The sequence below is a fragment of the Elgaria multicarinata genome, chromosome 4 (genome assembly GCF_023053635.1).
Source record: "Elgaria multicarinata webbii isolate HBS135686 ecotype San Diego chromosome 4, rElgMul1.1.pri, whole genome shotgun sequence".
Classification (NCBI taxonomy): Eukaryota; Metazoa; Chordata; class Lepidosauria; order Squamata; family Anguidae; genus Elgaria; species Elgaria multicarinata.
The window spans coordinates 127,014,661-127,038,268 of record NC_086174.1 but is presented as its reverse complement, the minus strand read 5'-3'; the positions used below and the strand labels follow the sequence as shown (position 1 = coordinate 127,038,268).

At 38.9% G+C, this 23,608-nt stretch overlaps 1 protein-coding gene across 1 annotated transcript in view; it reads left to right on the top strand.

Moving 5' to 3' along the window:
* MBOAT2 (membrane bound O-acyltransferase domain containing 2) overlaps positions 1 to 23,608 on the top strand; it is a 75,150-nt gene that overhangs the window by 22,677 nt on the left and 28,865 nt on the right. Inside the window, exons 2-3 of the mRNA XM_063125826.1 lie at positions 1,213 to 1,358; positions 3,851 to 3,928. Coding sequence (XP_062981896.1) covers positions 1,213 to 1,358; positions 3,851 to 3,928 — 224 coding nt within the window. The remainder of the gene's footprint in view (positions 1 to 1,212; positions 1,359 to 3,850; positions 3,929 to 23,608) is intronic.

Sequence of the window (23,608 nt, the reverse complement as noted above, 5' to 3'; positions counted from 1 at the left end):
GTAGGGGCCATGTGCACACTGGGGCAGGCGGGGCTGGCCGTACATGGAAGTCCCCCATTGGATCCTGCCCCTTGACTCCTGCCATTTCTGCCTGGGGTAGAAGGATTGGGAAAACAAAGGTATTATGCATATGGTTATAGATAAATGCCTAATGTTGTACATTGCACTATATGCACATGGGGAGGTCACCTGTGAACCTGAGGCTTTATCATTTGTACTGTATTTACCTGTGGTAAATGTGTGAATAAAGCCTAAATTGATATTTGTATATGTGAGTTACTGATGCACTTTGTGTCTTGGTTGAGTGATGATGATGGGACTGAAGCCCAGGCAATAAAGTTCTCTGATCTGTGCACAAAGCCTGTCTTTATGTTGTTTCCTCAACAGCAACTTCCATGTACATGGCAGGCACACATGCCAGAAATAGCTTTGAGAAGATGGCATTGCATATGTCAATGCTTGCCCTTGATAGGGCTTTTTTGGATCATGGCTGTGGTTCTCTATACCTGCTGTTTGTACTTTACCCATACACTTTAGATCTATCTAGTTATGGAAATATTGCATGTGCTTCAGGTTTCAAGTGTAAGCTATCATATATATCTAATTATTTTTCAGATGAAAACAGATGACTGCCAGTTATTATTTTTATCACACTATGGGCCTATTCAGAAAACATGCTAAGCCATGGTTAGACCACTAACCCTTTTGCAGCAAATGGTTAGTGAGTGTGTTTAAACCATGGTTATGTAGCCACCATGGTTAAGAATGGTTCACATGACATGCTAAGCCCTAACGTTTAGCTCAAAATGCTTAACCACCATGGCTTAGTGTGTTGTCTGAACAGTCTATGTAAATAGCTCTTTCATTATGAAGTACTTTGATGGATAAATGGCCTTATTGGAATGTACTATAACAATCATTTTGCATTCCCTGGGTTTTGGCTTCTGTATATAATTTAGATACCTTGTCAGTATCCTTGAAATTAGTTCTACTTAGCTTGGATCATCATCCACTAGTAAGTGGGAAATGTTTCTGGAGCGTGAATGGGTTGATGATGAAAGGGTGAATATGCATAGTACTGCCTTCCCAGATGATTCATAGGGCTCTCAAGATTGGCTTTCAAACACTTGGTTGTCTCAATGCTATGCAAACAGAGAGAACCAACAGTTTCAGCATAGAACGATATGAATAACATTTCTCTTTTCTCTGCAGGTCAACTTTGTAGTGTGCCAACTGTTTGCCTTGCTTGCTGCTGTTTGGTTTCGAACTTACCTTCATTCAAGCAAAACTAGCCCATTTATAAGGCATGTTGTTGCCACACTTTTGGGCCTTTATCTTGCACTTTTTTGTTTTGGATGGTAAGTAACTTCATATTATGTTTTATCATAATATCATGGGCAACTGGCTCTCTTTGAAATGCTAGTTCTCCAGCTACAAAGAATTACAGGGGAGAGTCACTCATGTGATCCTACATGCAGAAGAGCTGCATCACATCTGAACATTTAGTCTCTCTGTGCTCTACTTCCTAGTGCAGAGTGAAGTAGAGAATAAGGTTAACTGAGCAAGGAAGAGTGATATTTAAAGAAGCAGGAAGACAGGCATAATAGCCTCTGTTAAAAACAAAGGGTAGTTTCCAATGCTGCTGTAATGTTTTTTGGTATCCAGTACTCCCCCTAGAACAGGAGACAAAACAACCAACCCAGTTCTCCCTTTTCGTTTGGATGTGTATCACCTGGATAGCCTAGGCCTAATGGGGGGAAAGGCAAACAACCATAAGTTTGGTTGGGAATCAGCTTCAAAGCTCTAAATTACAAAACAGCATTTATTACAAACAAAGCAAAATACAGTTAAAGTCAAGAGGGAAAACAAAGCAAGGGACTAAAAGAAACTAATATACCAGCTTATTGGCCTAATTTTGGCACAGACAATGACCACATAGGATTACCAACTCTTAGTTTATCTAGAGAGGCAGGTCTGATTCCAAGTAAATCCCATCTATCTAATCTGGTCCAGGGAAAAGCAAGTACCTGCCTAATTAACAGAAAGCACATGGCACCAATTACCCCCTCATGAATGCAGCTAGATGGATATTACTTAAAGGGGAATAACTGAACTCACTCTAGTGGCTAATATACAACTCAAGGCTTAAAGATACAGACATCCATCGAGAAGCCTGATACAATTGCTATGGCCAGTATAAATAGGGTGACCATATGAAAAGGAGGACAGGGCTCCTGTATCTTTAACAGTTGCATAGAAAAGGAAATTTCAGCAGGTGTCATTTGTATATATGGAGAACCTGGTGAAATTCCCTCTTCATCACCACAGTTAAAGCTGCAGGAGCTATATTAGAGTGACCAGATTTAAAAGAGGCAAGGCTCCTGCAGCTTTAACTGTGGTGATGAAGAGGAAATTTCACCAGGTCCCCCATATATACAAATGACACCTGCCGAAATTTCCTTTTCTGTGCAACTGTTAAAGATTCAGCAGCCCTGTCCTCCTTTTCATGTGGTCACCCTAGTATAAACACATGCTGCAAATCAACTCAGCATCACAGCTTTGCTCCCATTGGTGCTCTTGGCTAGCATAAACCAATGCTTGTGCAATGTAACTAATGCAACATGAAAAAGTGGCAATTTGTTGCTGAAATTTGAAATACAGAGTCAAAATGTTCAGATGTGGTTACAGCTCTGCTAGATGCAGGATCACCTGGTTGACTCTCCCCTGCAGTTCCTTGTAGATGGAAAGCTAGCATGTCAAGAAGTACCAGATACCCAGATCTTGTAAGTCCTATATCCTTCAACACTTATATATTATTTCTAATCTAACAAATTCTCTCCAGAATGCCTGAATGAACAAGTGCTCTAACAATTTACCTGTTGTTTCTCTAGCTCATGTAGTACTTGAATTGTTTTACAAAGCCAAAACATCGAACAATGTATGTGCATGACCATGCCATTAGCTACATAGAGGACCAGTTTGGACATCATGGTAAACTAGGATTTCATGGGAACCCTAGTTTACTGTTTACAAGCAGCATACGAGAGCAGCTCAGCAAACCACGTACCTCCTGTCAGTGCTTTGTTTTCTGTGATGTGAACCTGAAACACTGGCTTGTCTCTCCACCAACAAGCCAGAGAAATAACTCTGGTTTGTTCTTGGGTTCCACAGAACCCTAGCGTTACATGTAAACTAAGTCATAAAGTATAGATGGCATTTATTACCCAAACCATCTTAAGCTGTGGACAAATAGTAATTTCTGTGGAGAGATAGGGAGAAGCTTCCCTTTTAATAGCTACCATGGCTCTAACCCTGATTCAGCAGCTGCAACTTGATAAATGAGCGACCAGAATTGAGGAGGTACGGCTTCTTCTACTTCCATACAAGTAGCTTCTAGTATGAACAATTTTGCTCCTAAGAGAAGTTGTATAACTCCTTTAAAATGGGCATGAGTGTATATGTGGATATGCACTTATTCTTCATTTTTTTTAAATCTTTCAAAACTGAAGTATGTGCTGTTGGAATGAAGTATTAGATGCCTGAAAAAAAGTTGAACAAAACATATAAATGTTTATTGGATCAGTACTGGCTGGGTTTGAAGTACTCCAAAACAGATATGACAAGAAGCAAAATGGTCGTGGGTACTAGGGGAATGACAGCTCTACAGTAATCTCCAGGTTTCTGGAAAGCTATTGTCTGTAGACAAACTTAGTGAAAATGTAATGAGTAAAGATAACTGTGTGTGGTTTTGGTTGAGTAAATTAGGGCAAAATAGATATTCCTCTCAGCTATTTGTTTAGAATTGAAATGAGTAGACTAACAAAACATTATAACACTTCTTCTCCCCTAGGTATGCCTTACATTTTGTTATACAAAGTGGAATTTCCTACTATATCATGATCATTATAGGAGTGGAAAATATGCACAAGTGAGTATTGAGATATTCATACATCCTGTAAGTGAAATATAAGGGGCAATGTAATGTGGAAGTGGGTGGAGCTTTAAAGGAACAATATGTATGTGATATGAAGGCAAGCACGTCTTTCCTGGCACATTTTACATATTTTATATTGAGTATAATAAATGGTTTTGCTAGTTTTTAGTATCTAGATTTCCCTGAAGAGACATTGTTTATGTAGAAAAACACTGCTCTTCTTGTCAGCTATTTGAAGTGCCAAAAGCTTGTTACACCTTCTGTTTACAGAAAGAAGTCTCTGGTAGAAGGTGGCTGGAATGCTATAATTCTCAGTACATAACAGTTAACATATTTCCATTGCTGCATCACAAATTATCTGTCTTGCACAATTGTAATACATCTGAGTGCAAACTTCTGTGACGGGTGAGAGCATAAAGAAAATCATATTCCATTTCCCTTTTTTAAAAGAATAAAAAAATATATGACACTGTTTTATCCATGGATAAGCGTGCTTTGGGTTAGATTTATCCAGTCTGTTCACTGTTGTCTAGGGAAAATGTGGGTGCTGAATGCTAGTCTCTCTTGACTTCTTGTTCTTACGCGTTGTAATATGTATTGTCATAAATGGTATATGTTTATGATGTGCCTGATGCAGTAGAAATATTTATATGGAGGGTCTTAACTCAATGTAATTTGTAACAGTGAGGGAGCAAAGGCTGTTTCCTGCTAGTCTATTTCTGTTTTACAATTAGAGGTGGATGAATTTGTGAGTTTCGCTTTCTCCACATTTGAATGTTTAACATTTCAAGTTCTTTCCTTCCATTTATAAAGAAATTTAAGAATCAAAAAAAGAAGTACTGAATGAAATCCTCACCTATCCCTATTTATACCTTACATGTAAAGTGTAGGTGTAAAGTGTGAATTTGATATTCATGTCATTGTTATGATTATGATACATCAAAGAAATACACTAGTCTGGGAACTGGGATTTGTTGCAGCTCCCTGTTGAAGATGTGTGCATGGGTGAAGCTGAGTTTTCTTGTCATATAATGTGTGTCATAGACATATCAGTCTTAGGCAGCTAGATTGGAAAATCTATTCTTCCCTTTTCTTAGTAGAAAATTTTTCCTTTGTGGAAAACTTTTAAAATAAGTCAGTCTTGTTTTTTAGATAAAGCTGATATGAAAATGTAAAATGAATACAAATGTACCAGTTTCAGATAGTGTTCATGACTGATTCCTTTGACTACAGTCAGTCCTAAGGAGAATTAGTCCAAGGAATTGAAACAAAGTATAAATGCTATGGATATTGGGTTGTATGTAGACTTAGTCATACTTAGAGTAGGCCCGTTGAAATCAATGGGAAATTAGTCAGGATTCAAGTGGATCTACTTGAAGTATGATTAGATCTTGATCTAACCCATTGAATTAAGCTTGTTTTTTAAAAAGAAGAAATGTCAACACTATGTGTAGTGTAGTCCAATTGCCAGTTTAAACCTCAATTTTCCATATTTTTGCATATTATCTTGAAGCCTGGAGTAAGCAGGACAACACTGTAGATAGTGCAGTAAAATACAACAGGGCTTTATATCTGGTAGCTTGATCCTGTGCTGCTCTTGCAAAGCTTGTGCTTCTGCAGCACCAGGGCAATTGAGTAGGGGCCGTGTAGACTGTCTTTAAAAGCCTCTGATAACGTGCTCCGGTAGGATTTGCTGAAGCAAAATCACAGTGGTACTGGGGAGGCATGGTATTTACTGGGATGATTTTTAGGACCTTAGGAAAAAGCATTAGCCTAGTCTAAGGCCTGCATGTAGTACCTTACAGTGTCACCGTTGTGCAAAATGCTAGTAGTTAGCATATTATTTAATGTGTCTTTGCTAGAACAGACACCCAAAGAAAGAGTTTCTGGCTAACATGAAGAAAATAGTAACACCAACTGTGTTGTGAGCTGTTGCACATAGAAAATCTAGGATGTGATCAGAGCAAGCTTGTGCATGCAGAAGCAGCTTCTGCACAGCAGCTAAAACATGTAGATTAATCCTTAATAAAGGTTTCTTTTTTGTTCTGAATTAACTTCCGTCAAAGGGCCATCAGGCCCTTCCTTTGCTAACTTACAGGAAAGTTACTTACAGGAAGACCTACTTGTTGCCTTTTCCTTGTATTTTTCAACTGCAGGGTTTACTTGTAATTGTCATTTTTATTTATTTTTCCTATTATAATTCATTACTTGGCTTATGATTTATGCTGCCTTGGGGATGGGGTCGATCCTTAAAGACGGCCTAAAAGTACTTTAAATAAATATATTCCAGATAATCCTGGCAGGTTTTTCTCTTTTCTGCCAAGCTAATAATGTAGTAAAGATGTACTTAAAGGTGTACTGAAGAACTTTGTGTTAAAAATGTAAAGACTTATTTTAGAAATAATACTTATTTGACATTATTTACAGGTTTCTTACATTAAAAGAATTTTTTAAGCAGTGTACAAAACAATATAGTATAAGAACATAATTATATACTATGAGAAGTAACCAATACTGCCTGTGTGCTAGCGTGACCTACAACTAGTACTATGGGAACCTAATGGTTCCTAAAGCAATAGGAAACAAGCAGAAATGCTCATTTGTGGAATGGCACAGATTGGCACAGCCTGCAGAGGGGAGCTCAGCTGACCTGTCCCATTCTAGAAACTAGCGTTTCTATTAGTTTTCAGGCTTCCTTTAGGAAGTGTTAGTTCTTTTTATGCTTGCAGTGGCTCCCATGGGTGCAACAGAACAAGCAGAGGTGCAGCACCCCTGTATATTATTATTATATATAATAATAAACCAATATTACTTTCCTGAAAACACTTGTTGAAAAAAGTATGTTGGATTGGCACCTGTCTCATTTGTACTGGTAGGGAATTCCAGAGAGTGGGCCCTACAGTACTACAGACCTTATTCTGCTGCATCATAGACTGGACTTATTACCTACCAGGAGGGACCTAGTAAATGAAAAAGCATTCTCTTTGCATAAATAGGCCTCCTCCTTTCTTTTAATCACATCTCTCTCTCTCTCTCCCTGTTTATCTTTCTCTCTGTGTTTATCTCTCTTTTGCCACCATGATTTTTGAAAAACAAAAGTTGGCAAGACTGATACTGCTCTAAGTAGGAGAGTTAAGAACCCCTTCGCCAATAAGCTATGAGTGTATTAAAATTATTTTCTCCCATCGTTAAGTTAATTTTTAGAAGTTGATCTCTTAATGAGATTTATGCTGAACAGAATCTTACAAAGGGCCCAATGCAGATCTAGTGTTCTCATTCAGGTTTGCTGAATGTGAATTGAATGTGATCTACAGAGCCCAGATATGTAAATAGGGTGTGTGTGTGTGTGTGTGTATACATTGAGGTAGGAGTAAAATGGCTTTGTGATTCTCCCCCCCCCCTTTTTTTAAAGTGCCTAGATCAATGGCTGCAGAATGATTAAAGACACATATTTCTGTAATGTGAGAGTAGTTCAGATGTAAGCCCGATGCAGATGAATGGCAATTTTTTTTTTTTTGAAGTTGGCCCACTTCCTGCAGATTTGACACACACTCTTCAGTCTTTTCTGGATTTGTAAAACTAACTTATGTTTGGCCAATTTCTGGCAATGTTTACATATTTTGCAAATTCAAAGGAAAAATAGTATTTGATTTGCGGAAGTAAATAGTGTTGTTGCCTTAGGCATAGTCAAGAATGCTGTAGTACCTATGTCAAGAGATGAGCAACAGCCCTTAAAATGTTCCTTCTTGTACTGATTCAAAAACTCGAAGTGTAGTGGGGATTTTCTGTGCCACTGAGCAAACCTATCACTACATTAGGGCTTTTCTCTGCAGTATAAAACCCCCCAAACCTCGTCAGCAACCAAAGAAAACTAAAAATCAATGCAGTCTGATTCACTTATGCCAGCCCCATCTAGTACCAATGGAAGGGCATCCTCTACGTATCACTTCTTACCACAGTTTGATGTCATTAGCTTACAGTAGAGTGGGTGGCAAGTAATTACCAAACATGATTCTGTGCAGCAGAAGCACTGCTTGAAGAGAGGATGTTTGGATCCCCTGCATCAAATGAGTAACAAGAGCGCATCTATTGTACCATAAGCAATCTGGAATGGCTTTTATTTTCATTCAGTTAATTAACAAGTATTACCTGGCTCAGCAAGAGCTCAGTTGGGGAAGATGAACAAATTCAGTTGTGACCAATCCTATTTCCTCTTGGGAAGGCAAGTAAGCAATAACAAGGGTTTCTGTGTAGGAAGACTTGAACTAATGGGTAATTATTGTGAGTTTCTCAAAAGAGCAGTGTGAAGAATGCTTTTTATTACTCTAGTCCAAGAGAGGTCCTGTATGCATAGAGTTTGCTAATTGCTCCTCTTAAAACATTGAGCTGGATTCAGACTTAATCATACTTCAGAGTAGATTCATTGAAGTCAATGGGACTTAAGTTAGTCCTGACTAGGTTAAGTACCAGTGATTTCAATGAGTCTGCTCTAAGTAGAACTACTAAATCAGAACCCAACTCATAGTCAAGCTTTTCATGAAATACTTTTAAATACATGTTGTTACTCTTTTGCTTCCCAAATTTTGTGTGTCACTTTCCTGTTTTAGAATGATTATTACGTAGAAGATATGCACTCTCTGGAAAAGTAGATGCTGGACTACATGGTTATAATGTCTGTTAGGAAGATTTTTGTTTGAATATGCTGATAATACTATTTTATTAAACATCACTGACCATGGTAATTTACACCCTACTGTAGCCACACACATTCTTTTTGTATAATTGCCTTCTCTTCAGCTGTCTTGTCAATCTAGTTTCAGATTTTTTTAAAAAATATTTGACAAGGCCAAGCAGGTTCTCATTTTCTATATTAAACTATTGTTCTCTTTGACCTTCAACTAGCACCAACATCATTTAAGGATAAACATCAATCTAAGACTGGAGTTGCTTAATTTTGAAAGAGTAATGTGTAAGCAATGACATGATAACTTCATTTTTGTTACTAGTTTTCAAAAAGAAATGTGCTACTTGTTTAGTCATGCGATAGGTGATAAGTTGGGGTTGTAACTGAAATAAGCATAGATGTAAATGGGGGAAAATTAGATGCAGTCAGAACTAGAATGGCAATTCAATGTTATGAGGGAGTCTGGTGAGTGTCCAAATCTGTGTTTCTTTCTCTCTCTCTCTTTCTCTCTCTCTCTCTCTCTCTGTGTGTGTGTGTGTGTGTGTGAGAGAGAGAGAGAGAGAGAGAGAGAGAGAACAATTATAAGACATAGAGGTGCTTAGTTTTTCCCCTCATCCCAGATCCTCTTTCCTACAAACATCACCATGTTGCATTTTAAGATTTCTCCCTTCCCCCCTCCCAACTTGGCTCTTAAAGCAGAAGTGAGCAAGTTTGAAGGAAAAACTGTCTTTGAGGGCAATTGCAGGTGAGAATCACTGGGAGATGGTTAAAAGGGAATTTCAGCAGGTGTCATTTGTATATATGGGGAACCTGGGGAAATTCCCTCTTCTTCCCAACAGTTAAAGCTGCAGGTGCCCTGCCCTCTTTTAAATCTGGTCACTCTAGTATAGCTCCTGCAGCTTTAACTGTTGTGATGAAGAGGGAATTTCACCAGGTTCCCCATATATACAAATGACACCTGCTGAAATTCCCTTTTGTATGCAACTGTTAAAGATACAGGAGCCCTGTCCTCCTTTTCATATGGTCACCCTAGTTAAGCAGTTCCTGCGGGGCTTCTCATTGTGAAGCCGGTCGCCATTTTGAAAATTGAAGTCAAGGTGGGGGATTTGCCGCAGCGTGTCATTACATACAAATCCAGCAATGGCGGGTTGTTGGGATGGATAACAAGCCACCCACAACCCTAAAACAGATGAGTTCTGGGGGGCTTGTTAACCACTCTCACTGGGTTCGTATGTAACAACAAGCTGTGGCACGCTCCAGTCGCAGCTTGAATTTTCAAAATGCAAAATATCAAGTCCCACAGGGTAATTCACTCAGGGTGGCTTGCAGTTACATGCAAACTAGGTCAACTTTTAGTTGGACCCACAGCTCCGTATACAGTTGTAGCCATGTATGGACTACAACCCTGTCGGATTATATATTGGTGAAGAGAACAAGGATACAGTTAACTGATAAGAATTAATAGTGCTTACTGACGAGGGCTGTAATTCAGATTGCTCCTTAGGCAGTCACAAGGCTGTAGCTCTAGACCAGTAGAATATGTCCTTTTTATGACGCCTGCGCCACGTCGTGAACTGGTTTTGAAATTCCCCCTCTGTTTTCAAGAACAGTTTGGCATGATGCATCAGGAGGTTGGCTTTTAAGGAAAAACAAGATTAGAGTCCTTGTGAGTTCATGGAACTCGTTCCGTTGTTCTTTGGGGGCTGGGGGGGGGAACTTGACCAGAAACCAGTCAGCTTCTTGTAGATTTTTTAAAAATCTACTTTGGAATACACTTATATCTGCTGATCCTTATGTGCAAGTTAGGATGGTTGTTCTAGAAAGCTTTGTTGAAATCATAAATGTTATATGTATCACTATACTGCTTGAGTACAGTGCTTTCCTTTCAATCAAGCAAATAAAAATTCCAGAGTTTTTTGTGGTCTCTGTCTCTGTTTCATTATCCAGTTTTCATTGAAAGCAACAACTGTATCTTTTACTGATGCTTCTATGAGGGTTTTTTTTACTCCACCTGTCGTGCTGCCAAGTGATTTGACCAGAAACAAATGAGTTCTGAGTCATAGCAGTGCTCTGTATGCTTTATTACCTCAACAAACCATTCTTGTCAAATAAATCAGGCACCACTACAAAACAGAGGAAGAATCAGATGCATTTAGGGAGGGGAAAAGTCCGTGGAAACGAATGTTCCTCATGGCATACAAGGTTGCTTACAAGATGAAATTAGGAGTTATTAGTGAAGCACACACTAGCTCAGTTCAGACGACATGATAACCAATGGTGGTTTAAGTAGTCAACCATTGCTTAACTAGTCAATGGTTGACTATTGTGTCGTCTGCCGGGCAAAACCCACCCCACAGTTGACTGTTTTCCTGAAATAATCAACAGAGCTAACCAACGCTCTGAAGAGTTGACTATTCACACAACTGTTGCTTAGCATGTTGACTGTCAGGCTCTGTGGACTATTTCACTGCCTTGAGTTGACTATTTCGACTGGCTACAGAGTCCCCGCTCTGCTATTTGCTGAAGGGGGTGTTGTACATAGTTCTTAAAATGTGCTTTTGTAGGGTGAATTGTATTTGGGTCAAGTTTAACATGATTGGTGTGAGTCACCTGGTAAGTATAATTGCTACAAATATATCAGCGGAGTTCAATAACTATGTTATGAATCTCTAAGGGATCTAGATTAGAGAAGAAAGGACAAAAGAATTGGTATAAGAATACGTGGTGTAAAATAAGAACATGAAATTCAATAAATACGTACTTCTGAAAGGGATTCAGTCCTAAAAAATTGCCTTGTTCTTCAGTGTAGGTCATGTTAGTTCTTGCCTATTGGGATGTTTTACATTTTAGGGCTGATTTTTTCATTCCTTGACAGATTAATTGGTTGTGTTCAAGACTGTTCATTAGCTTGCCTTTTAATTAGCTGTCAGTCCAAGACTGATTTATCATTCTGGAGTTTTGAGACGAACTGTAATTTCCTGGATTAGGCTGGGGGAGGTTCAAAATACCTAGAGTCAAGCCCTAGTTGCCATACATTGGTATTAGGGCTGTCATTGCTGCTGTGCTGTGTCATGTGCAACAGAGTAGTTTTTCAAGGACATTGGGGCGTTTTAGTAAAACTAACCACACATAACAAGCATAGATCTGGATTTTGTTTTAAGTAATGTTAGACTGTAATTTTTGTGAACCACCCAGAGAGCTTCGGCTATTGGGCGGTATAAAAATGTAATAAATAAATAAATAAATAAATATTGATTTATAACTTTTTTGAAGCAGTAGTTTTAAGACCTGGGGCAATTTTGATGTAGAAGATAATTTCATTTCAGTGACATTGAGATCACTTTTACATTTCCCAAACTGATCAGCAGTATGGCTGGTCAGTATGGCGAAAACATTCCCTTGATGGTTTTTCTATCTTTTTCTTGGAGGATGAGGTCCATACTAAGTAAGTCCTAGAGAGAGAAAGGCATCAAATCTGTGTTAATATGAGGCCTTTAAGCCTGCTCCAAGGCTGCAGTATTGCAACCTTTTGATATGCTAGGAAATCTTGAATGTTACAGAGAAGCTCCATTAAGAACTGCTGTGCTGGCAACCAGGGGTTGCTCTGCATATTCCCAGGCGTTTCTGCATGCTGGATCATGGTGCATATGGTTTTGTCTCTGAGTCTAGTGGGAAAAGATAAATAATTTAGATTGTATTATGCTCTAGATTATAATGTGGCAGTATATAGTAAAGCACTGGGGGAGGTATAGATGTAAAAGTATTTGCTCAGCAGTGTTGTCTTATGTTCTTTGTTGTTGGTTTTACATGTCTAATTGCAATGGCTCTTTATATCAAAGTCTTTTTCCAACTTCAAAGGATTAATTTAACCTTAGAACCCATTTTGATAGGTAGACATGGCATACTTTAGGTGTGATAAAATGGTCTGAATTAAAATGAAAACTACTTGCTGCTTGGCATTTCCAGACAGTTCTTGTTGTAGCAATAATCTGATGATTTTTTTTAGTTGCTCTTTATTAGGACATTTCATTAATCCATGCTATTAAGTTGAGTCAAGTAGTAGCATGCCCATGTTGACTGTATGCGTGTGAATTTTAGTTTTGCTTTGCTATGTTCATTAATATTTGGGTTTTTAAATGTGGCAATCACATTGAGACCTCTTGGATTAGAGAACATCTGTATTACCTTGGGATGTCCATGTCAATGAAGGACTCATCAAACATAAGTTTCTTTTAGGGTATGCATAAGTTAAGGATAAGTTCTCTAAATTCATGCATAGTGGGAGTCAGAAATTCAGAGTCAGAAATTCTTCAGGTTCTGTACATGAGGTTAAATTAGTTCCTGTACATGTGTAGTCAGTGTTTGGCAGACCAGATACCCAAGATTAGTTGCTTTGTAGGGGCATACACAAAGTTTCTTCTATATTAACCACATTTGTTTAATTCCCTGTGATGCAGGTTGGTGTGTTGTCCAAACCCCGGTATGTGGAGTGGCAAAGGCTTTGTACCCACCCTACAATCCACAGCTTGCCATAAGGAATATAGGGTGGGCACAAAGCCATCCCTGTTGCGTCATGTGGCGGATTTGGATGATATGCCAACTGTGCTGCAACATGGGGAATTATGCAAATAGCGCATGGACAGGGGTGGGGGCAGAAACCACAACAGCTTTGGCTGTTGGGCAGTATAAAAATGCAAATAATAATAATAATAATAATAATAATAATAATAATAATAATAAAAATAAATCATCTGAACACCATCTTTGTCTTTTTCTTGCCCAGATTTTACATGGCTATTGTCTTCTATTCAGATCTGATACTCATTTCTGTTGTGGGGTGGGTGGTGTTCAAAATTTCAAGCAGCTCTCTGCCATGACTGATGCGGACAGGTTATATCATAGTACAATTCCCAGGGGGCAGTCTAATAATGTGCCAGCATGTATGTGCCAACACTGCAAGCAAGGTGAGAGTCAGTGATGTGGGCCAATTTGCATAATGCCATTTGCATCAGAAAAATTTCAGTTTGCATCAGAAAATCACTACAGAGTGCTCTAATTTAGCTTGATCACTAGAGAAAAGGAAAATAAACAACAAAGTTTAAAAAAGTAATCCAAGTATGTGACCTGAAATATTTAAGGAAAAAAATTAAGGCACTCTTAATGTGATTTAAATTTAATATTATGTAGACATTTTTATCTGATGCTTTCCAGATATATTCGGATACATCTCCCAGTCAGCATGGGGGATACCAGGTTGGGTGTCCCTGATTAACTGATTAATTTCAGTTAACTGATTAACTGATTAACTTCACTGATTAATTTAGCAACCCAAAGAGCTGTGCATGATATGCTGAGAACCACTCATCCATTTCAACAGAATTCAACTCTCTTGCATTGAGGTTATTGGAGCACCTTCATTTTGCTGTCACTACTTATTAATTCCATTTCACACTGAGACATATATGTATTTCAATGACATATATCTAGTCTCTCACTAGATATACTTGCTAGGGATAATCACCTCAAAAACATTAATTAAGACTTTGAAACTGCCAAGCTTGCATAATATTGTATTTCCAATTGGTATCCTTTCATGGTTACTAATGAATTTATGAAGTGGATTATTTCCCGCAGAAAAATAAAGCACTGCTTTTAAAAAAATTCTCCACCTCACATCGCTGGTGAGAGCTCTCTAAACACATGTAAGCTTTTTCCAAATGCTGTCAAGGACAAAGCCCATACTGAATTGAGCAGAGGGAATTTACCCATCGCTATGCCTAACAATTGTCATATTAAACATACTTGGTGCAATGCTCAATTTGGATCTATTCATATGTTATCCCATTCCTCACTTGTGAGATATGGGTGATCTTCAATCTCACACACTTGCTTCCCTAGTATGTCTTCTCCATACATAGAAGATAACGTTCAATCTTGGAAATCCCGTGATTATTTGAACACTGAATCTCTCTTACTCTTTGACCCTGATGAAGTGTGTCTTAGGGCTTCTCTCAATATGTGTGGGTGTGTCCATATATGTGACAGGGACAAAACCTGGTTCACATGATGAGAAGTGACTTGTCATGGGTTATATAGCCCACACTGAGCCACGGTGCCTATGGGCACCACTTTACAAATCCAAACCCTGCTTGAAAGTTGTCATTTCGTGCAAACTCAGTGAGTGTGGGTTATGCGAGAGTTAAACAACCCTCGCATAACCCATGGTCTGTTCTAGGGTTAAATAACTCACAGTGGGCTGTTATGTCTTGTAAACAAGCCCAGAGAGTGTGCATGCTAATATTCAAACAGGCTGAAGAATAAAAGTGTAGAGTAGTGTTTAATTTCTCCGCAGAAAACTTTGTGTTGTTGATTTTTCTTGAGGATGTTGAATTGGTTTTACACCCTCAATCATTACAGTATCTAGTTCCATATTTCCCTTATGCCATTTTCAGGTTTTAGATGGTTGTTCTTCTAGTTAGCTGGCCATGACCAGTGAATGCAAGGTATGTTTTATCAGTTTTGTTCATAGACCTAATATAGTCGCATTCTGTCATGTTTCCATTTGACTCCTTTCAAAAAGCTTGTGTTTCAGGAAAGGCAAGAACAGAACATTGGAAAGGAATTCCAGGTGGCATTTTGCATATAAACAGGGACCCTTCTAAAGCTGCAGTAAATCTGATCTCCGATATTTGGTTTTACTGCAAACATTTATGTGGCTTGGGGAAAATCAGCTAATGACTTTGGCAATTCTCTTTTGCCGGCAACAGTTTTGAGGATTAACTGCTGTATGTATATGTAATACCTCGAAAAAGAATACCTCTGTAAACAGGAAAGAAATTGCTCACTAAGACCCTTACCAGACTCAAACCTAAACTATAGTTTAGTGCTAATGAGCATGTGCAGCAATGAATGCACAGTGTACCTTGACCTTGCACACTTCCTGTGATTTTCTGGCTCAGCTGCAAGGACGAGATTGGAAGCTTTAGCTTCTGTTTTTAAACTAACCAACATTCTTTGTTGCAACTAAACATGGGGAACTCTGGTTCTTAAAGTTTAAACTATAGGGTCTTGCTAAGCCAGAATCATAAATCACATGATGACTCTGGCTTCTGACAAAGTATAATTTAAACTAAGCAGAGTTCCTCCAGCTTGGGAGTGGCCAGGAACACTAGTTAGTTTAACAGCAGATGGATGCTTTGAGAGGAGGAGAGGAGAGGCACATGAACCCACAGACTGCTAGCACTCATGCACAGAACTGGGTCTTAAATTTGTCTATGGCCCTGCCCACTGCAGCATGCAAAAACCCTCCCAACCTCCAACAGATTAATCTCAAGGGAATGTGCTTCTTGACAGAAAAAAGTTTCCCCATTCCTGCTTTACTCTACAGACTTCCATTACTGGCTATAAAACTGGTTATCTATAGAGGACTTCAGGGCTCAAATACTCCGTTCATAAAAAGATCAGACACAACAATTGCATCAATCCATGACAAAAACAAGAGGAAATTATCCAAAGATGCTGTATGAAGATTGACTTTATTTTTAGAAATGACCCAACAGGTTTGGCGTTTTTCAGTTTTTCCCCCAAAAGGTTTTTTTCTTCTTCATTTGCAACTTTTCAAAAGAGACTATATTCACTTTCTCTCTTTCCTTTTCTTCTTCCTGCCCATTTTCCAATTACTTTCTGTATCTGTGGGAAAGTGAGAACCTACACTGTTTGTGAAAAGTTGTGAAAGGAAAATGCCTATGGAAAAAGAACTGTAAAGCTTAAAAGTGTCAGATGGTGTCTGAGAGTGGCGCTGTTCATGGTTTAAGGTGTCTTCTGAACACAGCTCAGCTTCCCAGCTTAACCACCGTGGTTTAATGTGTCTTCTGAACGGGGCCTGTAAAACCAGTTTCCTTCAGGACACTTGAGGGGTTTTCATCTTGGGTGTATTTGTATAGGGCTGGGTGTTGTTGATGTTTTGGAGATGAACCATATTTTTCCCCTTGTAAAAGTACAGAACTTAAAAAGTATTTGGAGATGTGCATATAATTTTGAAATGCACTCCTTTCCTGAAGGATAACACTTCTAGCATAGGAGCTCAATTATGATAGAGCATAGTGTCAAGAGCCTATACTTAGCTCTTGCTTTCTTCTTTGAGATTAGGAGAGTAAGAACCATTTCATCATCAGTGATTCAAGGCTGCTTCGCACTACACATCTCCTACAGGAATATTACATCCATTTGAAGTTACATTGTCAGCACCTCACACACACACACACACACTGCCAATAACCTTCATAAAGTATAATGTGTTAGATTTGGTGGTGGTTGACTATATTTTAGTTTTAGCAAAATTCTGGTCTTTGCTTTAGTTAAAGGATTATTGAAAGTAGCTTTACCTTATCAACAGCTGTATTTAGAGATTGTATTATGAGTAGTCAGGCTGTCTTTTTCCTGCTATAAGGCCAGTGATCCAGTCACCTGTTTCCTTGAATGCTATGTAAGCTTTAAAAATATGACCCAGCTGTTCTAGGTGCTGTCAGCCTGGGGCCAAATTGTCTACTGACATTTGAAGTAGGTTGATACGAATGTTGAGAGCAGATCGGGATGGAATGAAAGATTCTCTCACATACAAAAACATTAATTAGTGAAAGGCTCCAAAACCACTTAACTGTTTAGCACCAACACATGACCCGTTCACACATAATGACTAACTATGGGTTAAACAACCCACAGTTAGTTGGGCTTGTGCAAGAGCAAATGAGTTGCAGCCTCCCGGCTGCTTGCCACTTCTTTGCATCCACTTTGGTAAGGAACACAGGAACTCCCCCGTTCTCAGGTTGTTCTTTGTGATGTGCAAAACTAAAACTCTGAGGTATCAAGTAAGAAACAAGCCAGAATTTTAACCCATGTTGGGTTAAAACTGGATTTTTTTTTTAGCAAAGCCAATGCGAAGTGGAAGCAGCTAGTGCTCAGTAGGCAGGGTGCTATCTTTCTCTCGTGCAACCCTGACTAGCTGTTAGTCATTATGTGTGTCCTGGGTCACTGATTTTTGAATGCCTATAGAATCCAGACTACTTAATTTTAGCAGTACTAACTCAAATTAAAAATCCCCCAATGCCTCACAATTCCCTTTTACCTATTCCTTTTGATTGGCACACTACAGCTCAACAAAAGGGAGGTGGAGGCACCAATCTAAGGAACAAAAGAAAGAGAACTCCTCAAAAAACAAAGCTGTTTGTTATGGCTGAATATATTTTGAATTAAGAGAAGAACTCTTCCTCTGGGTCAACAGAATATGTTGCCTATAGAGAGCTGCATGTAATAGTCATGCTCTATATGCTGGAATAACTTTAAAAAGGCCCATATTGCTCAGGGACAGTCCTAAGGGCCTTACTGCCTAGGCTTAATTGTGACTGGAGTTGCACTGTGCTCCCCAGAATGAAGATTCTCTGCAAGGGGCTTTCAGAAATCACAAAAGCTTACTCCCCTCACCAACCTGTTTGCAACCTCTTAAAAACTGCTTTGGTGACATTTTTTCTTCCTTTTTAAAAAAGCTTTTTTTTTTTGCTGCTGCCTATGTGTTCCTAGCCAATGAGAAAGCACATAGCCAATATAATGACCTCACTCAGGGCAAATGAGGCTTTCACATTGTTCTCAATTTGAATGGCGAGGGGCGAAAGAGGAAAGTGGCCTGTTGGAAAGGCAACCGTGCCATTGCTCCCTGTCTTGCCACGCAGTGCTGGCAGGCAATGAATTTCTAAGGAGAGCAGCACATGGAGGAGGTTTCTGTGCCACTGTCACTTACTTCCTCAAGGGCTGCATCTTAAATGGGATGCACTTCTGAATGCAGATGTGGTCCGTCCATGCTGCATTGCTTTCAGCGGGATGCACATTCAGAAGCCATGTAGATATGGATGAGTATCCACAATGCACTTCCCATTGAAAATAACGTAGTGTGGTGGATAGACAGCATCCTTATTCAAATGAGCATTTCTATGCACATTTGATTTGAAGCTGCAGCTTCTGATCCAATAAGTCATCCTTCCCCGATCTCATGTTCTCCAGATGCTTTGGTCTTCAATCAGGCCAGTGGTTAGGAATGCTGGGAGTTGTAGTCTAGAGGCACCAGGTTGGGGAAGGCTTCAGGAAGTCATAGGGGTACAGAAGCCTGTTTCTACACAATGATCTCCTTATTTGGATCCCGGTGTCTGATTTGCTGGTGTTTTGTTTCCTACCACTACAACAAGATAAGGAGCATCAGCCCAGTTGTTTTGGCAACAAGTCCATTTGGCCTACTTTTCCAAAAAAAAACACCCCACAATTTTCTGTTCTTTCTCTCTAAGAAGTTGCTGAAAAGTGAGAGCTGCTTTTTGAGAACATAAATGTTCATAAATTCCCCCCTCCGTGCAAATTTTGGCTCAGTTCTAATTGTAATGCCAGAGCAGCTGAGTGAGTGGCAGTTACATAGGCCATAATGCGTTTGTCTGAAGCAGTGTTCAATTTGGCACTAGTGCTAACGGAAGCTACTTCTAGTGCAGTGGCATAGTGTTTGCTGCTGGCAGAACAGGTTTTCCAAGGGATTCCGTCACACCAGAAAATGCTATTGGCATTGCACTAGAGGTAGCTTGTGCTAGCACAATTTAACTTACAATAGTGCTAGTGCTGGATTGGATACAACCCAAAGAAAATTAGACACTGACATCAAATGTGTTGCAGCAGACAGAAAACATATTAAAAGATACTGTGTGAAAATGAAAACACAGTCCTTTGCATTAATAATTCTTTTGGTGGGTGCATAGTATTTACACCATCAATCAGCCCTGGTTTCTCCCAAAGGCATGCAGCCCCTCCTCACTGCCACATGTGGCCGGTGCGGGCCAAAAGCTTTCCCACCACTGCAGTCTAGATAATAGGTCAACTTCAAGAGCTGTGGTCCAGTGACAAGAAAGATGAGCTTAGATCAGAGGAAGAAATTTCATTATTCATGGATTTGTTTTTGGCAGGTCATGGTCTGTCACCCTTGGTTGCCTTTCTGTAAAATTTGAATAATTATCACAAGGCACTTGTGGGAGCACAATAAAGCTTGTAAAGCACTTTTCAGTTGCTTGTCGTATATAAATAACTCATAGTAGCAGTAGGAAGGATTTAATAAATTGATGCAGTCTCTTCCCAGAGGGGAAATTGGCAACCAGCAAAATAACATTTTAAAAATCTTCTTAGCCATGATGTGCCTCATTGTATGTATAGTGTATTTTATATATACACTTCAAACTATGTATTTCCAAACAACGTAAAGTTAAAGCTGAAGAGACTGCCCTAATGTAAATTTTATAGTTGTTACTTTATGTACTTGTTGTACATGCAGGGTTATAATGCTCGCCTCTGAGTACTGGAAACTGGAAAACTAGTTTTTCAGTAAAGTTAAGCCACTTGGTGTTTGCTTAGCAAAGTTCATACCTTTTATTGTGGCTCTATTTATAGCAGTTCTAGAAAGCTTTTCTTTGAAAAAGTATTCAATGTATTGTACAAAATCTCATTAAATTAGGGTGGTCATATGGAAAGTAGGACAGGGCTCCTATATCTTTAACAGATGTATAGAAAAGGGAATTTCAGCAGGTGTCATTTGTATGCATGCAGCACCTGGTGAAATTCCTTCTTCATCACATAGCTAGAGTGACCAGATACAAAAGAGGGCAGGGCTCCTGCAGCTTTAACTGTCGTGCTGCATGCATACAAATACACCTGCTGAAATTCCCTTTTCTATGCAACTGTTAAAGATCCAGGAGGCCTGTCCTCCTTTCCACATGTTCAGCCTGATTAAATTTCAAAACAGACAATTCAAAACCCAGCAATGAAAGAAATAAGGAATTAAGAAATATTTTGTGATTTTATGAAACCCCCAAGCTAGACATTTGGGTGAGCAACCTGCAATCCACAAGCCAGTTGAAGCCCGCTATTTAGTGACTCTCAGGAGGATTCTGGTTGGGCAATTCCCTTTCCTGTAACTCCTTTTCACCGATTTTCTAAGCATACTGTGTAAAAGTGGTGCTAGAATGATAATGGATATGCCTGTTAATGTGGACTTCAGGAAAACAGGTATTTTTTAAGGCCTGGCTGCCTAAAAAAGTGGTCTCCCACTGGTGTAGTGAAATGCTGTTTCATGCTTATCCGTTAGATGAGCATGATTACATGCAGGATAATAAACCTGTGACTTTTATGAAGATGCTTTTCTTCTGCAGACTGTTTGTTCCTTCAATGAAAGGATTAATGTGGAACTAATAGAAAACAGGAAATGTCTCTCTGCTTGGTAGAGTGTGCTGCATTTCTAATGTTCCAACGATGGGGAGAATAATTTTGTGTGTATAATAGCTTTTCTGTGACTCTTGAATTTGGATAATATATTCCTATAGTTTCTCTTTATGAGGCCAGTAAATCCAAATAGTATTAATACTGCTGTAAATAGTTGAATGTTTATCTTAGATTTTCTAGGAATTGAGAACTGTTATGCAGTGTGGAAAGTGCTTGTAAATCTGAACTGCTCAGAATTTCTTACTTGTTTAGGAAATATTCATGATGCACCCTCATGGGAGGCACCACCCTGGTTGAAGATGTGTTAGCTTGTTAAAAACTACATATGCTTCTTTTTCTTTCTTTCTCTGCTTCTGACTGTGCTCCTGTGGTGTGACTTTAGTATTAACTACTCCCCTGTTGTAGCATACACAAATACCTGTGCATTGTTATTTCATTCAACTCATCTTCCTCCAACTTATATGTAGTGCCTGCTTTATGCAGTAAGGTTGTGTATCATTGTCCCCTTGTAGTAAGAATTGAGCAGGGTGAAAACGTATTCGCAACTGATTCTTTCGTCTGTTACTTCTGGTTGGGAAATCAATAGGAATTAAATCCAAATTTTTGATTAGTCAGTTCTGTCTGTTTAACCTTGCTCTCCCTCTAATTAGAAATGCTTCCGAATCTTCCAACAGTAAGCAAATATGATTATCATTTTACATGGAACAATCGTTTGGGAGCAAGGTGGGGGAACTGTCATGTTATTGGAGACTTTCAACAATAATCTGGGGGGAACTGTCATGTTATTGGAGACTTTCAACAATAATCTGGCAGTAAAATATGAATAATCTTAAATGCTATTTGAGCATAAATCCTTAAATCTGAACTTTACCAGAAGGGTTAACCCTTAAGATTTTTCTTGAAAGATATTTTTGAACATAACATCCTCTTTTGGTTTGACATGAGAGGCCCCGAAATAGTGTTGTGTCTTCCAGACCGGGGTGGGTGCCTTTCCATTTTTTTCTCTTTAATAAAAGCAATTTTATACTGCTTTTTGGCCCTAACAAGAGGCTCCAAAATGGTTTACATAGCAGAACAAAACACCATTAAATAATGAATTAAAACTAAGGATTTACCATAAGGAACAGAACTAACACCTTCCAACCATATATTAAAATCATTAAAAACCAAGCTGAATAAGAATGCTTTCTGTTTCTCCTAAACACCATCAGGGATGGGGCTAGTCTTACACCCTTTGGAAAAGAGACTAGTTGGCTTGGCAACTATATTAATTGTTCTTAAAAATCGAAGTTGGAAAAAAAAATGGGGTGGGGTGCAAGTAGCTCGCCTTGCTTAGGGTGCAAAATAATCTGGCACCAGCCCTGCATGTAATGGTAGCTTTCGCCCATGTAAAGAGATCCTTGAAAACTGTCAGATGGGCTGCCTCTGTGTCAATGGTAGGAATGGCTCTCATCTACCACTGTGGCTGTGGAGCCCTTAAGATTTGAAGGAGAAATTGCCTCCAGAGTCATTAGGGGCTGAAGAGAGAAGTCCTGGGGAAAAAGGGGGGAAACACCTCTAAGTGATTTGGCTTGATGGCTGGTGAAGACAATAAGCCATCTGCTTCGATTACAGTTCAATAGCATACTTACTTTGCTTTCTCCATGTTGCCAAATGAAATGCCTAATGTCAGGGTTATACTTGACTAAACCCAAGCTTGAAGGTTTCTTCTGGAGTCTCTGCTAAAAGGGAGACAGAGAGAGAGAGGGCTTTTAAATTAAGACTATACCATCATAGAGCTGGTTCTGGACTCAGACATAAATAATTGTCTTGAGTTTATTTCTCTGCAGTATTATTGTCGAGTAAATCACCTTTCTTTTTATTCCTGAACACCTTTCTGTTCTTGCCAAATGTAGATACCCTATATGTTCTTTTGTGACAATAAATACTATTTTTGAAAGTTATTACTGGTTATACCACATAGCTTGGTATGGGGCAGGGGAGGAGGAGAAGAAACCTTTTGTTGTGTGTGTATAGGTATGTATGCACATGTAGGAACAGTTAGGACACTAAGAATCTAGGCAAGTGTCACCCAGGCATTTGCTTAAAGGAACAGTTGGGGAGGGCTCCTGTAAATTTGCACACTTGTATAAATTTTAATATAGACACAGCTCTTACAGCAAATAAATCTTACTCTCTTTTTCTTTTCTTGTTTTTGTTTAACTCCCAAATATGCTTCTGGGTCTCATGGGAACTTCTCAAATTTATGGCTACTCAGGAACAGCTACGCATGCTTTTGTTTTATTGCTGAAATCATTTACTATAAACAAGAATTTTAATTAATGCAGCTTATTAATAACAGTTATAAGCAAGCAGATGCTCAGTGTTGTGATCATGGGATTTTACATAAAATGCACACTTCCATATTCATTGCTACAGCAGATTCTTCTGTTATACGAGAATACTAATGACTGTGTAAAGTTTGTACATCAGATTGTTATGCATATTATTGTATTTGAATTCATGCTCCGCAGTGCTAATTATTTGAAATGTCACCTTCCATTTATAATTTTCAGTGTCTTGCCTTAAACTAATTTCTGTCATAAGAATTATGTTTTCTGTATTACTTGATGAAATAATCTTGGAATCATACATACGTCTGTGGAAGGGGAATAATAATTGATTGTCCTACAACATAGCTGTCAAAAAACCTC